Source organism: Humulus lupulus, chromosome 3, assembly GCF_963169125.1.
Source record: "Humulus lupulus chromosome 3, drHumLupu1.1, whole genome shotgun sequence".
Taxonomy (NCBI): Eukaryota; Viridiplantae; Streptophyta; class Magnoliopsida; order Rosales; family Cannabaceae; genus Humulus; species Humulus lupulus.
In genome coordinates this window covers 135,931,259-135,953,072 of record NC_084795.1, presented here as the reverse complement: position 1 = coordinate 135,953,072, position 21,814 = coordinate 135,931,259, and the positions used below count along the sequence as shown (strand labels likewise).

General features: G+C 42.1%; 2 protein-coding genes across 3 annotated transcripts; one reads left to right on the top strand and one right to left on the bottom strand.

The window, feature by feature from the left end:
• On the top strand, positions 1-2,312 carry LOC133823169 (glycosyltransferase family 92 protein RCOM_0530710). The gene has a single exon (XM_062255780.1). The coding sequence runs from the start codon at positions 273-275 to the stop codon at positions 2,124-2,126; it is 1,854 nt and encodes a 617-aa protein (XP_062111764.1). The 5' UTR covers positions 1-272; the 3' UTR covers positions 2,127-2,312.
• A 353-nt stretch (positions 2,313-2,665) lies between these two features.
• On the bottom strand, positions 2,666-19,548 carry LOC133823170 (protein COFACTOR ASSEMBLY OF COMPLEX C SUBUNIT B CCB4, chloroplastic). 2 transcript variants are annotated; one of them, XM_062255781.1, is made up of 7 exons: positions 19,100-19,544; positions 18,624-18,723; positions 18,434-18,507; positions 17,815-17,999; positions 17,644-17,714; positions 3,695-3,778; positions 2,666-3,052 (listed from the first exon to the last, which is right to left on the bottom strand). In XM_062255781.1, the coding sequence occupies exons 1-7, from the start codon at positions 19,399-19,401 to the stop codon at positions 2,963-2,965; spliced, it is 906 nt and encodes a 301-aa protein (XP_062111765.1). In that variant the 5' UTR covers positions 19,402-19,544; the 3' UTR covers positions 2,666-2,962. The 2 variants fall into 2 exon arrangements, with proteins under 2 accessions (XP_062111765.1, XP_062111766.1); XM_062255782.1 differs by lacking the exon at positions 3,695-3,778 and having other exon boundaries at positions 19,100-19,548.
• Between the last annotated feature and the right edge of the window lie 2,266 nt (positions 19,549-21,814).

Sequence of the window (21,814 nt, the reverse complement as noted above, 5' to 3'; positions counted from 1 at the left end):
CACCAAAGAACGCGTCGTTTAATCTCTCGCTCTCGCTCTCCCTCTCCCACTCCCTCATAGAGACGCATATCTGAATAATCTCACAAATTCTCCAACTTTGTCGGCTGCAGATCTGGACGTTCCCATATTCTACTTCGAGTCACTCCTAATAATCAAATCCTTTCTATTCCATTTTGGCTTGGAATATATATATATATATATTATATTATACCGTTTGGAATTGGCTTGGCTACCTTTTATGCTCGGAATAGTAAATACTATTTACTAATAATATGGATTCCGAGCAACGGCGCAAGCGAAAGCGTTTAGGTAGGCCCTACACTCAGGCGCAGTTCTGTTCAGTGAGATCCCTAGTCGTATGCCTCTCCTTCTTTGTCTTCCTCCTATTCTTGTCCTCCGACCGATTCCCCGTCTCTCCGACGTCGTTTCGACCCACTCTCAGCTCCTCCCCGACCTTCACTCTCTTCTACTCCGCCGCTAGCAACTCCATCCTTGATTCTTTTGGTACCAGACGACAACGAGTTTCGAGAGTTGAAGAACGAATCTTGTTCCCTGACCATGTGCTTCTACTGGTGGCCGGTTCTAGAATTCGCCAGCCTGCCCTGCTGGACTGCGTCTACTACATCTCCTCCAATGGTTCCGGGGAGTTGAATGGCGATGGGAAAGCTGGGTTCGTTGTTCGACCCACGTTGTCACCGGACGGCTACGACAAGTTCCGGTCGATCGTGAGGTGTCCACTTCCTCCGGCGAATTGCTCCGCCGCAGTGGATTTGAGGAGGCGCGGAGACTCGGCGAACGAGTACTGGCCCTCCTCGCCGGTTAACCGGTTAGTACATTTGTGGGACAAGGTGGTTTATGAGGTTGCTCTGGATGGGGATACGGTGGTGGTGTTCGTTAAGGGGTTGAATCTCAGGCCCCATAGGAAATCTGATCCGTCCCAGTTCAGATGCCGATTCGGGTTGAAGAAGGGGGATACAGACGAAGGGTATGTGCTCACAACTCCGGCTATGACGGCGGCCCAAGAGGTTGTTCGGTGTCCTTTGCCTAGGAGTGTACAAATTAATCCAGAAAAGGCTAAGGGGATTCGTGTGACCATTGGTCACGCCAGTAGGAATAAGAATTCTCCACACCATTCTTTACCTTCGGCGGCTAGAATTTACAGTTCCAAGTCCCGTGTACAGATTAAGAAAAGAAGAAATCAGTGGAAGAAGAAGAAGCATGAGCTTTGTGTGTGTACAATGGTGTGGAACCAAGCTCCGGCTCTGAGGGAGTGGATTATGTACCATGCTTGGCTTGGAGTCGAGCGCTGGTTCATCTACGACAACAATAGTGATGATGGGATTGAAGAAGTGGTTCAAGAGCTTGACCTTGAAGGATACAATGTGAGTAGGCAAAGCTGGCCGTGGATTAAAACACAGGAAGCTGGATTCTCACACTGTGCGCTGAAAGCAAGAGAAGAATGCAACTGGGTCGGATTTTTTGATGTGGACGAGTTCTTCTACCTCCCTAACACGTTTCGTCACCCCCAGGGACCTGGTTTTCCAGGTCAGAATTCGTTGGGAGAGCTTGTAGCCAACTTCTCGTCATCCACGTCAATTGCTGAGATAAGAACAACTTGCCACAGCTTTGGACCATCAGGGTTGAGCTCGCCCCCACAGAAAGGGGTGACTGTAGGGTACACTTGCCGGCTGCAAAGCCCTGAGAGACACAAATCTGTTGTGCGCCCAGAATTGCTGGACGTCACTCTTCTCAATGTGGTGCACCACTTCCGGCTCAGGGAGGGGTATAAGTACCTGAATGTTCCTGAAAACATTGCCCTGATTAACCACTATAAGTACCAGGTGTGGGGTAACTTTAGAGCCAAGTTCTACCGGAGGGTAGCTACTTATGTTGTTGACTGGCAGGAGGACCAAAATAAGGGATCAAAGGATAGAGCACCAGGCTTAGGCACCGCACCCATTGAACCACCCAATTGGAAGCGGCAATTCTGTGAAGTTTGGGACACTGGATTGAGAGACTTTGTTTTGGCGTACTTTGCTGACCCTGCAACAGGGTCATTGCCTTGGGAGGAGAGGTCCTCCTCTTCTGTAACAAATTCGAAGCAAGGGGTGCTTCCAGCTAGGTAGGCAGGCACCCATGTAAACACAGAACAGTCATACAAGCCTTTCTTTTAAAAAAAAAAAATTGGTTCTTCTTGGATCTCAATTTTTTTAACATAAATATATATAGGAATTTATGAACCAATTACAGGATTCTTATACAGTTGTAAATTTTTTGACGACATGAATTGAATTATTCTTCTCTTTGGTTCCCGTGTTTGGCGATTGTTTGGGGTGCTAATCTAGCCATGCAACTTCTGCTGGTACTCATGTGATGTACAATAGTGTCGAATTTAACTTGAAAGCTCTGCAGTTTCAAATGAGGATTAGGTGGGAGCGTTGAACATGATGCTACGGGGAAAGTTATAGTTTCGTAGGTATTCATTCAGATTATATGAACTAATTGTATTAAAGCTTAGTGAGACTAATCACGAAAACCACATGTCATCTATTAGATATTCATTAGCGGAGTTATGTATGTATATGCAAACTTTGCATTCAAGAGAATGGAATGGTAAAGTTGTCCAAATTGCAGTGCAAATAGTATGCTTAAGTTGCCAACAGAATCAATGCAGAATGTTTTTTTTTTTCCATAATAACTAAGTTTGACCAATCGAACTGAAATAAGAGATTGATATAGCATGACCGACTGCACATGCTATTTACAAAATGTATTTGACAGAAGACAGTAGATTCCTAGTAACATATCGAAGAAACAAATGACGATAACATTTGCGACCTTTTCATTAATCAATATAGACCATTTACATATAATAAGGCTGTAATAAACATAATATGCATTATATAAAATTAATTAAATATGATATAATAAGCCCCCGTTGCTAAACTTGCTGTGCTTGCTTTCAAACTTGATCTAGTAGAGAAAACGCCACATTATCGAAATATTTTGCCAAAGTCGCATCCAATTTCTCCCCAATCAATGATATCCACGCCTGTAACCATATAAATGTTTACTACATTTTAGAAGGGAAGAAGATAAAGACAAACACACAGACAATCGATGCCTGTCAAGAATTGTCTGACTTTTCCAACTACTTTCAACTATTAGTTCATGATTGTTGATTATCTGACAGCAAGTATAATTATTTTTATGCCTGGGAATACAAGTCTAGTGGTACATATACTATCAAATGTCTAAAATGAAAATGAAAACCAATAAGTTCCTAGCAAACATAGGGTTAAAACAAAACAAAAAAATTAATGAGTGAAAATTTTGGTTATAGTGAGAAAATTGAAGAGGCCTACGTATCATCTTGAATACATAGTTTGGTTAGTCCTTATTTTCAGCCAAGTTGTAAACATCTGATACAAATAAGAATTAGAAGTCTTTATAAGAAGAAGAAAGCCAAATCTTCGGCTCCACATTCAAAGGACCAGAATTTTAACTCCGACTCTTAAAGTCGAAAAATTACCTATGGCATATGGCATAGCATAAAGCATCTCGCACACCAATATAACTCAAAACAATGACTTTAATCCCACATAAGACCATAAGAAGAGTAGCACACAAATTAACTCCCACCAATGTAGATACAATTATTAACAGATATGTAAATGCTAAAAGGAGGGAGCACCTGATCCGATGTTGTGAAACCCCTAATTGTGTCGCCACCAATTATTGCTATCCCTTTGTCTCCAAGTGGCTGCAAAATGACTGCCTAACAGTCGGAAAAATGTAAACCTATATAAATTTGAAGGCTTGATATTCACTTAGTTAAAAGGCCTACTGATAACACGTTTCTCTTTCTTCTTGGCTTAGGATGATTAACATTCGAGTAAGGACCTACAGGCTAAAAAAACATTCTGTAAGATAGTCCTTTAAATTTGTAATCAATAATGCCATAATATCATAGCAGAAGTTTTGCGAACCAACCCAGCTTGTGTAGATGTGTACATCATCATAGCTCATTTTACATCTTTCATGGAGAAAGGAGAGGGACAAAAAACATTTAGTAGTTTTAAATCCAAAGAACAGACCAGACCATCATGACACTGATGTGCCCTGATGATAGGCTTGATAAGCCTATGATTCGGTTCACATACACTAGGAGGGGGTCGGGACACAGAGGCCAAGGGTAGGCTGGGTCATTTGATGGTTGACGTGGAGGGTAGTTTGTTAGAGGGGCAAATTGGGTACTAAGTAACCTATTAGTGGGAAAAGGAAGCTAGTAATTAGTTATGCAAGAATTAAGATAATTCTAGGCATCATGGAGATCTTTTTCTCTATGTTTGTATGAGACTCATATTTCTTTTCAATAAAGCTTCAGAATTATTCACTCATTGGTTACTGTTTTATTGCTTATTACTGTCAATTCTGGGTTATTGTTTTCTGGTTTATTGATTTACTGGGCAGGTCCTATTAATTGGTGTCAGAACCAGCACCTGGCGCTCTGTGTATGCCGGTGTCGACGAGGATAGACAATCGTGTTGTTGGCGTTGAATCTGCCTTATCCAGTGTCCAAACTCAGCTCAACAATCATGGCGTGTTGCTGAAGGATCATGCGCTAGAGCTGGGTTCTATGAAGGAGGTGCTGGATCGATTGGTTACTGCTCAAGGACGGGTTGCTGATGAACTTGCCTCTCTTCGCGAGGGGTCTCCTGGACTTCTGGGCTCGGGTCGTCGTCTTCCTGGCGAGGGGTCCGTGGCGACTGGCGAGGGTGCCTCCACGGGCCGTGTCGCTGAGGGTGGGGACCGGCGATCTGAATTTCGAGCTCGGAAGATCGAATTGCCCATTTACACAGGCGATGACCCGAATGATTGGACTTATCGTGCTGAGCGATCCTTTAACTTGCAGCGGTTGTCTCCGAGCGAGCAATTAGAGGCCGCTGTCTTGTGTTTGGAAGGGGCGGCTCTCAGTTGGTTTCGCTGGGAAAATCATAGGCGCCTCATCACCACGTGGGACGACTTGAAAATGTTGCTTCTCCGGCGATTTCGTCCCACTCACGAAGGCTCGGTTTATGATCGTTTTTTTGTCCTCCAACAAGTTACTTCTGTCCAGGACTATCGCCGGCGGTTTGAAGCTCTAGTTGCTTCGGTGGAGACGATGGGGGAGGCTGCCTTACGGGCTGCTTTCTTGAAGGGCCTCAAAGTGGAGATCCAGGCCCCCTTGAGGATTTTGGAGCCCAATGGGCTGTTACATATGATGGAGTTGGCTGAGCAGATTGAAGCCAATCAGGCCTTCACTAAAGGATATCGGGCTGGGCCGAGTGGGCCCATTAGGGCAAATCCAAGACCCCCTTCGAGCAGCCTATCTCTCCCTGAACACAGTAAGGGCACATTTGTCCTTTCACCTTCTTCTTCTTCATCATCGACCCCGACTAGTGCTAGCCCTAAGACTGCTTCGGCTCCGGCAACATCAGCAACGTACCGCCGCCTATCTGAGTCCGAGATTCAAGAGAAGAAACGCCGTGGGGTTGCTTCAAATGTGACGGGCGCTGGACTAGAGGGCACGAGTGCTCTCAAGCGGAAGTTCAGGTCGTTATTCTCCAGGAAGAGGCCGTGGACGAGCCTGCCACTGACCCGATTGGGGAGGTTCTCGGCATTGCCGATGCTACGGGGGCGGCTGAGGCTCATATGGTGGAAGTCTCTCTGAATGCCGTGGTCGGTTTGACTTCCCCAAAGACCATGAAAATTCTGGGCTCTATCATGGGTCACAAAGTGGTTGTTTTGGTGGATAGCGGGGCGACACACAACTTTATTACTACGGAATTAGCCCAGAAACTAGCGCTGCCTCTGTCCACGACTGAAGCTTACGGAGTACAGATGGGCAGTGGTCAAGCGGTGAAGGGGGAGGGTATTTGTCGCTCGGTGCCGTTACACTTGCAAGGATTGGAAATTATCGAAGATTTTCTGCCGTTGCAACTCGGCAGTACTGATGTTATCTTGGGCGTCCAATGGCTGCAAACTTTAGGGGAAACCACGCATCATTGGAAGGATCACACGATGAAACTACGAATCCAAGGTCAGCCCGTTGTTTTACATGGAGATCCTCAGCTTCACAAGACGTGTATATCGTTGAAGCAGATGATACAGCTGTTACAAAATGAGAGACAAGGCGTTTGGGTAGAGCTGGGTTGTTCATCGGTTTCTCAGGTTCGGGCTGCCTATTCAGAAGGGATACACGAAGTATTACAGCGGTACGGCACTGTGTTTGCTACACCGACTTCGCTTCCGCCGCAGAGACAACATGATCATGCCATTGTTCTTCAGCCCGGCACCACCCCCGTGAGTATCCGACCATATCGATACCCCCATGGTATCAAAGATGAGGTAGAGAAAATTGTTCAAGAGATGTTGCAGTCCGAGGTGATCCAGCCGAGTAACAGTCCCTATTCGAGCCCAATTCTCTTGGTTAAGAAGAAAGATGGTGGATGGCGATTTTGTGTGGATTATAGAGCTCTTCATCGAGCCACGGTACCCGACAAATTGCCCATACCAGTTATTGACGAGTTGATAGACGAGTTGCACGGGGCTCATGTATTTTCGAAGTTAGGGGTACCATCAGATTCGGGTGAGGCCGGAGGACATCCATAAAATTGCCTTTCGAACTCATGAAGGCCACTACGAGTTTGTAGTGATGCCCTTTGGGCTGACCAACGCCCCCGCCACCTTTCAATCTCAGATGAACGATATTTTCCAGCCGCATCTTCGTAAACGAGTATTGGTCTTCTTCGACGACATCCTCATCTATAGCCCGGATGAGGAAACTCATGTCAAGGACCTTGAGATAGTGTTACAAACATTGTCAGACCATCAGTTTTTTGCCAACTTAAAGAAGTGCTATTTTGGACAGCGACAAGTCGAATATTTGGGACATGTTATTTCAGGTGAGGGAGTGGCTGTGGACCCTTCCAAGATTCAATCTATGCTGGATTGGCCGCTGCCAAGAACAATTAAGGAGTTGAGGGGGTTTCTTGGCCTCACTGGATATTACAGGAAGTTCGTCAAGAATTATGGGGCCATTGCTAGACCTCTTACTGATCAACTAAAAAAGGATCAGTATGGGTGGACCAAAGAAGCTACTGCTGCCTTTGAAGAACTGAAGAGAACGCTGACCACAGTTCCTGTTTTAGCACTCCCAGATTTCACTAAGCCGTTTGTAGTAGAGACTGATGCTTCGGGGTTTGGGGTAGGGGCTGTTTTGATGCAGGAGGGACGCCCACTGGCGTATTTCAGTCAAGTGCTGAAGCCCAAAGCTCGACTGAAATCCATTTATGAAAAGGAACTCATGGCCACTGTCCTTGCGATACTCAAGTGGCGACCTTACCTCCTTGGAAGACGATTTATTGTCCGAACAGACCAGAAGAGTCTCAAGTTTTTGTTAGAACAGCGGCTGGTTACTCCTGAACATCAGAAATGGTTGGTAAAATTGTTGGGATTTGATTTTGATATTCAGTACCGCTCCGGGGAAACAAATCGGGCTACTGATGCTTTATCTAGGGTCGGCCAAGTGGAGTGTTCCTTGTTGACGTCTACTACATGGATGGATTAGGGCTTGTTAACCGTGAGGTGGCAGCGGATACATTTCTGTCTTGGGTTAAAGCGGATATGGAGCAAGGTAAACTCATTGCTGGGTTTTCGTTAAACCAACAGCGGCTATTGTACAGGGGTCGTTTAGTTTTATCCGCCACTTCGGCTTTGCTGCCCCATTTCTTACGAGAGTATCACTGCTCTCCCATAGGTGGCCATTCGGGGGAGTTGCAGACTTATCAACGGCTGAAAGGAGATGTGTATTGGGTCGGCATGAAGGCTAAGGTCTTGGAGTTTGTTCGTTCTTGTGATATTTGCCAGCGGAACAAATATTTGGCAATGTCTCCAGGGGGTTTGCTGCAGCCACTATCGCTGCCAGCACAAGATTGGGAGGAGTTAACTATGGATTTCATAGAAGGGCTGCCTAAATCGAAGGGTATAGATACTATATTAGTGGTGGTGGACAGGCTTAGTAAATACAGCCACTTCATAGGCCTTAGACACCCCTTTACTGCCAAAACGGTGGCTGAAGCATTTGTTACACATGTGGTAAAGTTGCATGGGGTTCCGCTGTCTATTGTGTCTGACCGTGACAGGATTTTTCTCAGCCATTTTTGGTCTGAATTGTTCAAACTGCAAGGGACGGAACTTAGCCACAGTACTTCTTATCACCCCCAAACAAATGGGCAATCGGAGGTAGTAAATCGATGCCTTGAGACATATCTCCGTTGCTTCGCTTCGAACCGTCCAAAAGCTTGGGCTAAGTGGTTAGCATGGGCTGAGTATTGGTACAACACCACTCATCACTCATCCTTGGGTTGCACTCCGTTCAAGGTTTTATACGGGCGTGACCCCCCACCATTGATTCGTTATGCAGCAGGTACCACACATGTACTGGCTGTCGACCAGCTGCTTGAGGAGCGAGATTCATTCTTGGACGACTTGAAGATGCACCTGCTGCGAGCACAACAAAAGATGAAGGAAGGAGTTGATGGGTCGCAGAGGAAGGTGGAGTTTGTGGTGGGAGACAAGGTATTCATTAAATTGCGACCCTACCGACAGAAATCACTGGCCACTAGAAAAAATGAGAAGCTGGCAGCAAGGTATTATGGACCTTTCGCAGTTCTGAAACGCATTGGCAATGTGGCATACCATCTAGACTTGCCTCCTTCTTTAGCTATCCATCCGGTTTTTCATGTGTCGCAACTCCGAGCTGCTGTCGGAACCGCTCATTCATCCACCACACTTCCACCTACTTTAACGTCAGAACTGGAGCTTATTGTGGAACCTGCTGAAGTGCTGAATGTCAGGCAGAATCCAGCTTCTTCAGATCAAGCTGTTGAGGTGCTTATTTGCTGGAAGGATTTGCCTGTTTTCAAAGCTACCTGGGAGAAGTTTGAAGCTATCCAAACTCAGTTTCCAGCTTTCAACCTTGAGGGCAAGGTTCACAAATTCGGGGGGAGTAATGATAGGCTTGATAAGCCTATGATTCAGTTCACATACACTAGGAGGGGGTTGGGACACAAAGGCCAACGGTAGGCTGGGTCATTTGATGGTTGACGTGGAGGGTAGTTTGTTAGAGGGGCAAATTGGGTACTGAGTAGCCTATTAGTGGGAAAAGAAAGCTAGTAATTAGTTATGCAAGAATTAAGAGAATTCTATATTGGGGTTTTATGCCCTAATTAAAACTCAAATTCTTTGTAATCTCATTTTATTATCAATAAAAGAATAGAAATCATTTTTTGACTTGGTCAATCACTTTGCTCACATGTTTTATTTTTATGATTATTTGTTTAATATAAACTTCTATTAAATCCCGAGCATATAGCTAATCTTATTTATAGTGACGTAATCACAGTGGAATATAAAATGATTATATGTTCAAAATAAATTAGTCCTAAGATTAGTCAGTGCACCGGATTTACACTGACTTGTCAATCTACGATATGATCTACTTACACATTATAGTGTTATGTTCTTTCCAGAACATTAGCAAAGTAGATAAGATCGGATGTATTTGTTACATCGAACAGGACCGATATTGACAGTTGATAAGATAAGTAAACATACCGTTATTATCTATTCTAGTCATATCATATAGTTGACCATAGGTCAATTCAATCTCAATTCTGAGTGGTTAGTATTCTAACTGATTGTATTATTTGAGTTCTTTGACTTGTTCGTTACCAGCTTACCCTACGGACTAGCCCATACTTACATCTTGAGAATTCGGTAATATAATTGAGTAGAAGTGTTAATCATAGATATGAACATCTATAGCTTCTGATGAAGAAGTGAAATGATGGTTTCCTTTTAGTTTGGTTCAAGGTGTTAAATGATAGAGATCTCATTTCAGTAATTAAATTAGTTTACTGAAATATCATTTACAAGGAACTAAGTGTTTTAAGGATAAAATACAATGAGGGGTAAAACGGTATTTTAGTCCTATCTCATTATAGACCATCTATAGAGGATTGAGTGACAATTATGGTTGTAACAATGAATAATTAATAGCGTATCTATATTTGTTATAGAGCGTTCTATGAATTCAAGAGTGCAATTCCAAGTCTATAGTGAAGTCACGAGAAATTAATAAGTTAGTAAATTTATTTGTTAAATTTATGATAACTTATTGGAGCTTGATTTCATAGGCCCATGGTCCCCATTGTACCTTGGATAAAATCATCTAGATAGTCTCAATTAATTAATTTAATCATCAATTAGAATTATCAAAGTTGACCAAGTCAATTTTGGATAGTTTCACAGAGTTGTGTAATTTTGAGAAGAAAAGAGAAATTATGGCAGATTTATTAATTAAGATAAATTGGTATCTAAATTAATAAATAAATTTAAATCAATGTTCAAATTATCAATAATTAATTTGATAAAGGATTTAAATAATTATTTAATTAATTAAATCAATAGAAAATAATACAGGTCTTGATTTTAAGTCCACTGGGCTTATAATCAAATGGGAAATTTCACGGGCCTATAGCCCATGATAATTTTGACCTAGGGCTTCAAAATAGCTATTATTTTATTGATTTTTTAATTAAATTAAATGGCTTAATTGAGTCTATAAAAGGAGAGCTTATAGAGAAGTCAAAACATAAGTTTGATAAGTCACAAGTCAGATTTTCTGATAGTTTTAGATTATCTCTAAACACAAGTCCTTTTCTAAACCTCTGTGTTATTTTCTCTTCTTCTCTCTATATCTATCTCATGTGTTGAGAATTGCCCACACTAGTTTAGGTGGTTCTAAGGATACATTGGAAGATTGAGAAGAAAATAGAAGATCGGTTCAGTTTCTTGATAATACTCTGCGACAGAGAGGATATAAGAATTAGAGAAACTGAAGGAAGGACTCTTAATTCCGCTGCGTATACTGTAAGTATTATATTATTTATTTCTCTTTGAATTCAATTTTAGAAACATGTTTTAGGCTATCTTGTATTAATTTGTTTAATATTAGATATACATAAAAATAAATAAAGATCCTGTATAAGCTAATCCAACATTCTAGGCATCATGGAGATCTTTTTCTCTATGTTTGTATGAGACTCATATTTCTTTTCAATAAAGCTTCAGAATTAATCACTCATTGGTTACTGTTTTATTGCTTATTATTGTCAATTCTGGGTTATTGTTTTCTGGTTTATTGATTTACTGTGCAGGTCCTATTACCCGACCACCTGTACAAGGGTTAGAACTAATAGAACAGTACATAGAGAGAGGTGAGCAAGAACCAAAGAGAGAGAGCTGTTATTGAATTAGGAAGAAAGCCAAACGCCAAGTACACTTTCCACAGGTATTCGAGAGCCTGGGACTCTCCTGATGCAGAAAGTAGTAACTAATTCCAGCATACCCCTTACCCCCCACACGCAGACACTAATTCATCTTTCTAACACTAACTCTGAAATTACTAAAATAGCCCTCTCTACACCATAAGGTCTAAGCTGCACTACACCTGACCATTCCCTTTCTTACCTCTCCTAGCATAAGTAAACCGTATCTCGGGCCTATCATTACCCCCAAATTTTTTGACCTTGTCCTCAAGGTCAAAGCAGATAATTTGAGACATTATGGTGTCAAAGAGCTCCCAAGTGGCTTCAAACAATGGTAAGTTCTTCCATTTGATGAGCACCTCCAAGTGTTGGCCCATCTCAGTGGTACGACAGCGCACGTTCAGGTGTTGGCCCGTCTCAATGGTACGAGGGCGCACATTCAGCACTTCAACTGGTTCCACATTCATCTCAAGATTAGCAAGAAAATTTTGGGAAGAATGGACAGACCCAACAGCAGCTCGAAGTTGAGACACATGGAACAAGGGGTGAACGACCAAGGAGGCAGGAAGATCTAATCGATAGGCCAAGGCTCCAATACGGCGCAACACCCAGAAAGGCCCATAGTAACGAGCTGCCAGCTTCTCATTCTGGCGAACCGCCAATGTCTTCTGACGATATGGTCGTAGCTTCACAAAGACTTGGTCACCTTCCTGAAACTCCACCTGATGATGAGACGAGTCGGTTGTAGCCTTCATGCTCTGCTGGGCACACGACAAGTGCATCTTTAGATCATCCAAGAAGGAATCACGTTCCTCTAGCCATTAATCCACGACTAAGATTGTGGTGGACCCCGCTAAATGATGAACCAAGGAGGGAGGGTTATAGCCATACAGGACTTTAAATGGTGTGCAACCCAAGGAGGAGTGGAAGGAGGTGTTGTACCAATACTCAGCCCAAGCCAACCATTTGGCCCACACCCGAGGACAATCTGAAGCAAAACAGCGGAGGTATGTCTCAAGGCAGCGATTGACCACTTCTGTCTGACCATCTGTTTGAGGATGGTAGGTCGTGTTGTGTCGTAACTCTATACCCTGTAAGCGAAACAGTTCGGCCCAAAAATAACTAAAAAAATCTCAGTCTTGGTTGGAAATGATGGAACGAGGAACTCCATGAAACTTGAACACATGTTGGAGAAACGCCTCGGCCACAATCCGAGCGTTGAAGGGATGCTTGAGAGGAATGAAGTGGCTACTTACTGAGCCGATCCACCATGACAAAAATAGTATCCACACCCTCCGACTTTGGTAGCCCCTCGATGAAATCCATAGTCAAGTCCTCTTACACTCTCTGGCAATGCCAAAGGTTGCAAAAGGCCGGCAGGAGACATGGCCATGTGTTTGTTGTGTTGACACACATCACACTACTGCACAAAGTTACTCACCGTACGCTTCATAAAAGTCCAAAGCACATCTCCACGGAGTTGCTGGTAAGTCCTAGACTCCCCCGAATGGCCCCCAATAGGTGAGCAGTGATAGTCTCGGAAAAATGAGGGATGAGAGTAGATGTTGCAGCCAATACCAATATGCCATTATACACTAGGCGCCCATGTTCAACCGCAAAACTCACCACTTCCTTACCCTCTTCTAAGTCAGCGAGAAAACGAGAGGAAAAGATCTTGCCTCACTTCTTGAGCCACGGTATCCCAATCTAACTAAGCGGACGACGTAAGCACCGAGCACTCAACAGAACCCACGCATGACAAGGCATCTACTGCCCGATTGCCCTCTCTCGGCCTATACTGAATCTCAAAGTCATACCCAAGAAGCCTCACCAACCACTTTTGGTTGTCCGGAGTCACCAACCGTGTTCCAGTAGGAGCTTCAAACTTTTCTGATTGGTCCGCACCACAAACTTCCAACCCAACAAGTAAGGCTGTCGATTCAGAACGACAAGTATGATAGCTACGAGTAGGGGTGTTCATATAAACTGCAAACCGCAGTTTGGAACCAAACTGCACCACACCAAACCGCCAAAAACCGTAACTAATGAAACCATTTTTCGATGGTTCGGTTTAACCAGACCGCTCAACTTTAATGGTTTGGTCACGGTTTCTAATTTTTTAAAACCAATTAAACCGGACCGGACCATGATTTTTTCTAAAAAATAATTTTTAGAAATGATGGTTCAAAGGTTTGAACCCCTACACTTAAGTTAATATAAAGTATACCAAATCATCCAAGCCAAATAATTTAATTGTTTATGATATATTTTTAGTAGTATTTAATACATGCACAAATTTCTAAAACTAAAAAAAAGAAATGTAAAGTCCCACATTGTTTACAAAGTAAACATTTCTTTTTCTCACTTCTATAAAATGATTCAAAATACTTAAAAGACAATAAGCTTCTTGTAGACTTTTATGGTCTTAAAAGTAAAGCTAAAATTATTATTATTTAAATACAATTATTTAGTTAATTATTTTATAATAAAAAAAGTTTTAAATTTTAATAATTTGGTTATATGGTTAAAACCAAACCGCACCAAACCGTTTATTTATGGTTTGGTTTGGTTTGATTTTTTAATTTTAATGTTTGGTTTGGTTTTTCATTTTGAAAAAACCGCATGAGCGGTTTGGTTTAAAAATTATTCTAAACCACACCAAACCAAACTGTGTACGCCCCTAGCTATGAGCTCATTTCATAGATGGATTTGAGTTGGGCCTGGGGTTTCAAGAATCAACTAAAATACGCAAGAGGCCTCCCTTCTTGCATCAAAACGACACCAATTCCATAGCTCGATGCATCAATTTCCACCACAAAAGTCTTCGAGATGTTTGGAAGAGCAAGGACAGGAATAGTGGTCATAGTTGTCTTGAGAGCGTGAAACGCGGCAGTGGCTGCCTCAGTCCACCTAAAGTGGTTCTTCTTGAGCTGGTCTGTGAGAGGCTGAGCAATGGCCCCGTAACCCGCAACAAATTTCCGGTAATAACTTGTGAGCCCCAAGAATCCTCGGAGATCCTTGAGAGAAGTGGGTAGTGGCCAATCAACCATTACCTAAATCTTGGTGGAGTCCACCGCCACTCCTCCCGAAATTATATGCCCCAAATACTCCAACTTGTGTTGGACAAAACAACATTTCTTCAAGTTTGCGTACAACTGATGGGTAGCTAGGGTGTGAAACAATGTCGAAATGTGCTGCTCATGGGTCTCCTTGTCAGGACTATAGACCAAGATGTCATCAAAGAAAACCAATACAAACCGACAGAGATATGGCTTGAAACCTCGTTCATCAGTGACTAGAAAGTGGCGGGGGCATTGGTGAGACCAAAAGGCATGACCAAAAACTCATAATATCACTCATGAGTCTGAAATGTCGTCTTATGCACATTCGTAGCTCGGACACAAATCTGGTGGTATCTGGATCTCAAATCTAACTTCGAAAACACTTGGGCTCCATGTAACTCGTCAAGGAGCTCATCGATGACGGGAATGGGAAACTTATCCGCCACGGTTTCCCGATTTAAAGCTCGGTAGTCTACACAAAAACTCCAACTGTCATCATTCTTCTTAACCAACAAGACGGGACTCGAAAAGGCTGGTACTAGGTTGAATAATATCAGCTGCCAACATCTCACCAACCAATTGCTCAATCTCATCTTTTTGAATTTAAGCATATCATTAAGGCCGAACACTCACTGACAGAGCACCCTCTCTCAAGGGAATCGCGTGATCGTGGCTGCGTATGGGCGGCAATGTAGTAGGGACCTCAAACACTGAATGAAATTGTTGCAATAGACTCTCCACAGCTACTGGAAATGCAGAGGTCTCGGAAGCCACTGAAGCACACCCCAATTTGATCCATACACCTTGTCGCTCATGTTGGAGGAGCTGCATCATAGACTTGAGAGACACCCGAGTCTTATGCAACGATGGATCACCTCAGAGGGTGACAAACTGATCGCTGATATTGAGCTTCATGATGTGGTCCTTCCAATGATGATAGGTGCCCCTAAAGTCTAACAAATGTATTCCAAGGATGATATCCGTGCTGCCCAGGAGTAAAAGAAGGAAATCATCGACGATTTCCAACTCTTGCAACACGAGAGGGACTGCCCTACAAACGCCCTCCCCTTTCACTGCCTGCCCAGTACCTATCTGCACCCCGTAAGCTTCAGTAGTCGAAACTGGAAGCTCCAACTTAGTGGCCAACTCGGAAGTGATGAAGTTGTGGGTCACCTCACTGTCCATGAGCACCACTACTTTGTGGCCGTGAATGCTACCCAGCAATTTCATAGTCTTGGGAGAAGTTAGTCCCACAACTGAATTCAGCGAAACCTCCATCAACTGAGCTTCAGTATTGGTCGTGGCAGGAAGGCCCAAGGAGTCGTCATCCTGAAGGAGGATAATTTGGAGCTCGGGAAACTTACACTCATGGTCGCGATGCCACTTCCCATCGCATTCGAAGCACACCCCGCGTGCCTTCTTATTGTTAATCTTAGCCTTGGTAAGGGGACAGTAGGACGCAGTAGGATTCGTGGGAGAAGACTTTGAAGATGAAGAAGAAAACGTGCCCCATGGCCCAGCAACCTATAACGTACCCAAGGGACGAGTTGGACCCGATTTAGGAAGCCCAGTCCGATGGGCCCACACCAAAGCCTAATTGGCCTCAGCAAGCTCCATGGTCTTCACCAGCCCAACAAGCTCTAAAATGCGAAGTCGGCCTTGGATCTCCAACTTCAAGCCCTTGACGAAGGTGGACTCAAGGATAGAGTCGGAGACAGACCCCAAAGAAGAGGCCAACATCTCTAAGTGACACCAGTACTCTTGCACCGTCGACATCTGTTGAAGCCCAAAGAATCGATCATACACCATCCCTTCGTGAGCTGGTCAGAAACGGCGAATGAGCAGAGCCTTCAGCTCATCCCAAGACGTGATCGAGTGACGAAGGTTCTCCCAACAAAACCAATACAATGCTGCCCCTTCCAAACACATGGCAACGGCCTCCAGCTGCTTAGCTATCGACAACCGCTGCAACCCAAAGTAGCAGTTAGCTCGATAGGTCCACTCATTGAGGTCCCCACCCGAATGGACGAGCAACTCAATCTTTCGAGCCCGAAACTCAGGTCGATGACCATCAACCCCCTCACGTGGCCTGCTGTCGCTGCTTTGCGCGAAACCAAACGGCAGTGCCTCGCCGGTCCCCCTATGACCAGGACTCAGCCCATGGCCCGCCAATTCAGAGAAGATGAACGCCTAACCCTTGAGAGCCAAATCTAGCTTTTCCGTAATCACTGGCAAGCCAAACGCCAAGTACACTTTCCACAGGTATATGAGAACCTGGGACTCTTCTGATGCAGAAAGTAGTAACTAATTCCAGCATACCCCTTACCCCCACATGCAGACACTAAATCATCTTTCTAACACTAACTCTGAAATTACTAAAATAGCCCTCTCTACACCATAAGGTCTAAGTTGCACTACACCTGACGATTCCCTTTCTTACCTCTCCTAGCATAAGTAAATCGTATCTCGGACTTGTCAAACACACAATAGTAGCTTACATGCACAATTGATACATATTAGTATTTTGTGGGTACAGCTACTACCATAATTTCACATACAGTGTGATTTTTTTTAACATAGTTAAAGAATATATTGCTAGGAAAGGTAAAATAGAATTCCCTAAGTTAATTACATGTAATAAGTGCCAGAACTGCATCAAACTTCCATTATTCATTGTTTTATTAGTTGCAGAATAAGGCGAGGCACACATTTCTACTTTCTATAACACATCTAAAGATATTTATATAGTATATACCATTAATATAAATGAACAAAGTACGAGGAAAATATTTTTCAACTTTCTTTTGGCACCTAACTTCAGAAATATGTACAAAACTATTTGACCATTATTATTTTTCTATACACTACCATCTTTGAAGACAGAAAACTCTAGCATATTATTAAGTAGATCCATATGAGAAATCTAACCAAAAACTTCATGGGAGTAAGCCTCCCATGACTTACACAACTCGGCCTATCCTCATGTGTACTCATCAAGTTATCATTAGTCAAAGACAAGCATATATTAATCAGTTAAGATATATAAAAACAAAGTGTGTTGTAAGATCTGACACTAGTTTTAGGCTAGAAGTACCTGTGTACTCATCAAGTTATCATTAGTCAAAGACAAGCATATATTAATCAGTTAAGATATATAGAAACAAAGTGTGTTGTAAGATCTGACACTAGTTTTAGACTAGAAGTACCTGTGTATTGGATGGCAGAAATGGAAGCTCAGACTTTCCAGGATAAAGCGATAGGTTGGCCAAGTAGCTCTCTACAAGCACATTTACAATGTTTGGTGTTAAGATCAAGTACCTAGTACCATGTAGTTGAGAAATTGATGGACAACTTTCCTCACCCAGTTAACTACTTACGAGCTCCTGACTTCATTACACCTCGACAAAGCGATCCTTGCATCAATTTACCAGCATCCACAGATGCAGCCTTTCCATTGTCTTTCAAAGATTCAGCTGCAAAACCAATTTGAAGGATATAACTGCTATTGTAAACAACAACAAGAGACCTGCCGCAAGTAACCTCTGAAAGAGATTCCCATGTCCTGTGAATTGCAAGAAAAAGAAAAAATGAATCATCCATCGTCCTATACACACAAAGGCCTGCCAAGTAACGCAAACATGTTTTCCCCTCTGTAGACAACACAGACATATCACATTCAACTTTCCTACAACAGGTTTTTCATTACTCTAGTAATCCCAACAGAATAGCAAAATTTTGCCCCTGTTTACAAATAGTTCCTGATTATGTGGTCACTTGATTTAAAGTTTCAATTAGCTGTTAAAAAATCTCAAATTATCAATTATACTTTTGCAACTACATCAATTATCAATCCAGAACAAATTACTAATCAGTTTTGTACCAACCATAAACTATTTGGATGTTTGAGGTGGTGAATCATTACTATGTCAGCATTAAGCAGCAAATGAAGAAAGCCAAAAAAAAAAACATATAGTAATAACACACTGTGCACAATACCATAGTAACTCTGAAACTACAAGATTTGGAAGATCAGGATTGATTACATGGCATTCGATCCCATCAGGATTTACCTGAAATTAAATGCACAAAAATTGAAGTAAGTTTTGTGATGGGAAAGGAGCAACAAAAGACCTACCAAATCCAATTGGCTCATAATATAATGGGATAAGCAGACAAAGACTCTCACCGTAAAAACAGGTTTCGGTCTGATAGAGAGCCATACCAGACCAGCAAGAATATTGGTTACAGCCAATCCAAGCGTCAATAAATCAGCTCTTGACTGTGAACTACATATATAACAAAGATATAACCCGTAAGAATTTACCGAATCAATTATAGAAAATACCTTAATTCTTGATCAAAACTTAAACCAATTCAAAAACGAAGAAGTCTGCAAATGCACTTAACATGGAATTGTATGTTAATCTTGCAACAAATTTGAACTACTGGAGTGAATATGACTGGAGTTTGGAAGTGAAATATATCAAAGATAAGAATTCCCCGTTCCCTACTTACATTCTTGATCAATATTTAACTAAATGTCTATAATTGAAACCCATAACAAATTTTAAGTTCAGGATTCACGAATTTTGAACTACTGAAATCAATAACAATGAAATTTGAAGTAAAATCAATCCAAAGCAAAGTTACTCATTTCCTCACCTGCTGGCATCAGCGACCGGAGCAATCCCCGAAACTGTTCGATTAAATAGAACAGCCAAGAGAGAAACTCCTCCGGCATAAATGGGCAAGCTCCGAACGACGTCGTCGTTCTTCGAGACCCACTCGGCGACCCAATCCCTCCCCGGCTTTGGTCCTCTATAACGTCCATTTGAATTCGCAGAAGTAGAAGAAGCCCTAATGAAGCGCGGGAAAGTTCCATGAAGACGACGAGAGAGAAGGCGTTTGGGATTAGAAATCCTCTGAAATGGAATGTTAGTTCGAAGGAATGTTCCCGCTTCCATTGAAATTTCTTTTTAATTAAAAAATAATTTGAAAAGCTGTTGAGCTAGTACTTCATATACGAGTATGAGTCATGACCATCATATCTACATAGTAGGGATTATATACGGCCAAGAGTAAAATTTACCATGTACAACTACATTTCCATCTTCTAGACTAACAAGTTGTGGCCTATTTCTTTAAAAAATTATGCTTAATTTTATATGTAGCATTTCTATCAAGCTCTTTTCTTTGGTTGGGGAGAAGAATCTGCACAAAAAATATTTTTTGAAGAACATATCGAGGAAAAATTGGATTTGGTATGTCTAGATTGAGATTGAGGATGGGAATAAATGTGTAAGTTTTATACTAAAGGTATGTTTGGAAAGCCACTTTATAATACTAGATTTGATGCATTTGTTTAACTTGATAATTACAATCATATAATTGAAGATAATTGAGGTGTCTTAATTATATTCTACAATTCTTATGGCCCCTAAAAAGTGGCGTAATTGCATCAATAAATAATTTTAGTTATCAAATGTAATATTGTTTTATAAATTTTCTTTCAAATGTTAATATTTTCTTAAAATATTATTAGCATGTTACGCTATATTTTGTTAGCTTTGTTTTTGTTTGTGGATTATTATGAGAGAGGTTTTGGGCATTACGTGGAATGAAAAAAAGTAAAGAATGACCTAGAGAGGAAACTTATGAAGGATTTTAGGATGAGGATTTTCCACCGAAACTCTGTGTTTAGTATTGAAAACATTCAGTCTTCCCCTTACATTGGGATCACTTTAATACCCTGAAATCCCTAATGACGTTTAATGGTTGGATTAGTAGGCTGGGAGGGCCATAATTGATTTATTGCATCATTAAACTATGATATGCATGTTTATGTGAATTATATTATAATATGATGTTAAATGCATGCATGTGGGTCCACATGTTATCACAGGGGCATTTTGGTAATTTGGCCCGTTGAGGGCGTAATTGTGTATTTTCATGCATGCTGGTGAATCATTGTTGAGGCCACATAATAATGTGGATTTGTTCGAGCCCTTCAGCATGAGACGGTCTTTGAGTAACAAGTTAGTGGTTTGGTCATAACAGGTTTAAGTTCGGGGCTCGGGGTGAGTCTCGGGGTGATTTGATGACTAGAGCATTATCGGGAATTAAAGGGTAATGAGATATGATCTTATTAGTATTTGAGAATAGCGAGAATTGGAGGGCGTTAATTATGATTAACGAGATAGGTGGAAATGGACGGTTTTGCCCTTAGGGGCTGTTAGGAAGTGATTTAAGCATGGAGGGTATTTTGGTCATTTGACCTAGGCTATATAAAAGTTGAAGGCTGTAGAATCAGAACCAAAAACAGAGCCTTGTTTCCTTCCTCACAATCATCATTTTTCTCTTCTCCTTCCTTTGAATTTTGAAGCAAGTTTGGGGATTCAAACTTGGAGATTTAAAGCTTTAGGTCTTAGGCTAGTGTTCAGCCATTGAAGAGGATTCAACCTAAGCTTAAGGTAAGGTTTTAGTTCCATTTTCTAGTACCTTACCCTATTTTTGTGTTGGTTTTAAGGTTTGGAGTTTTGATTATGGAAATGGGAATTTGGTGAAGTTTTGATTGGTGCACGGCTTGGGTTTTGATGCTTATATGGTAGATAAGTTGTGGTAACAGTTGGTGGTTTTGCTTGGTGATATTGGGAGAGATTTTATGGGGTTTTGAAATGAGTTCGAAGGGGAAAAATAGGGGTTTTTGGCTGAGTTTCAACTGGGGCCGCAACTCTGTTCTAGAGCGCTGCGGCCCAAGCTTGAGGAAGAGGAAGGGAGAAGCTGCTGGGTCGTTGGGCCGCGACATGGAGAAGGAGGGCCGCGACCCGTGCTGGGGAAATGAAAGGGGGCCGCTTCTGGTTGAGGAGGTGGGTCGCGGCCCTTAGTGGAATTTTGGCCCAAATTGTGTTTTTGGCTTGAGGATTCAAACCTTAGGCCTTGGGATCAACCTTACTACCCGGTTTAGTAGGATATGATGTCTCGGAGGCTAGGTTTTGGTCAGGGAACCTTTGTTATTCATTTTATTGATGGAATCCCGTAATTGGTTATGACCAGGTGACTGTCAAGGAACTAAAAGGTTGATCGTTCCCAAGGGTCGTTCTTTTATTAATTCTCACTCGAATCAGAGGTAAGAAAACTGCACCCCATATGTAACATGCATGCTTATTCTTGAGGCATGTTGAATGTTTAAATGTGGAAATTGATTGCATATTGAATGCTTAGCAAATCGTGCTCACTTGTGCATGACACTGACTAAATAATCAGAATTGGTAATGGTGTCAATATTAACTGTGAAGCTATGACTCACTTGTCAAGTTCGGCAGTAGTACTGAGCACTGGTCACATGGTATTGACTAATAAGTCAAGAACAGTCTTAGC

Coding starts and splice junctions, on each gene's coding strand:
- LOC133823169 (XM_062255780.1), top strand. CDS start 273: ATGGATTCCGAGCAACGGCGCAAGCGAAAGCGTTTAGGTAGGCCCTAC.
- LOC133823170 (XM_062255781.1), bottom strand. CDS start 19,401: ATGGAAGCGGGAACATTCCTTCGAACTAACATTCCATTTCAGAGGATT. Junction 18,000..18,433: donor GTAGTTTCAGAGTTACTATG/GTATTGTGCACA, acceptor TGCAATTCACAG/GACATGGGAATCTCTTTCAG. Junction 17,715..17,814: donor TGTAATGAAGTCAGGAGCTC/GTAAGTAGTTAA, acceptor ATGTGCTTGTAG/AGAGCTACTTGGCCAACCTA.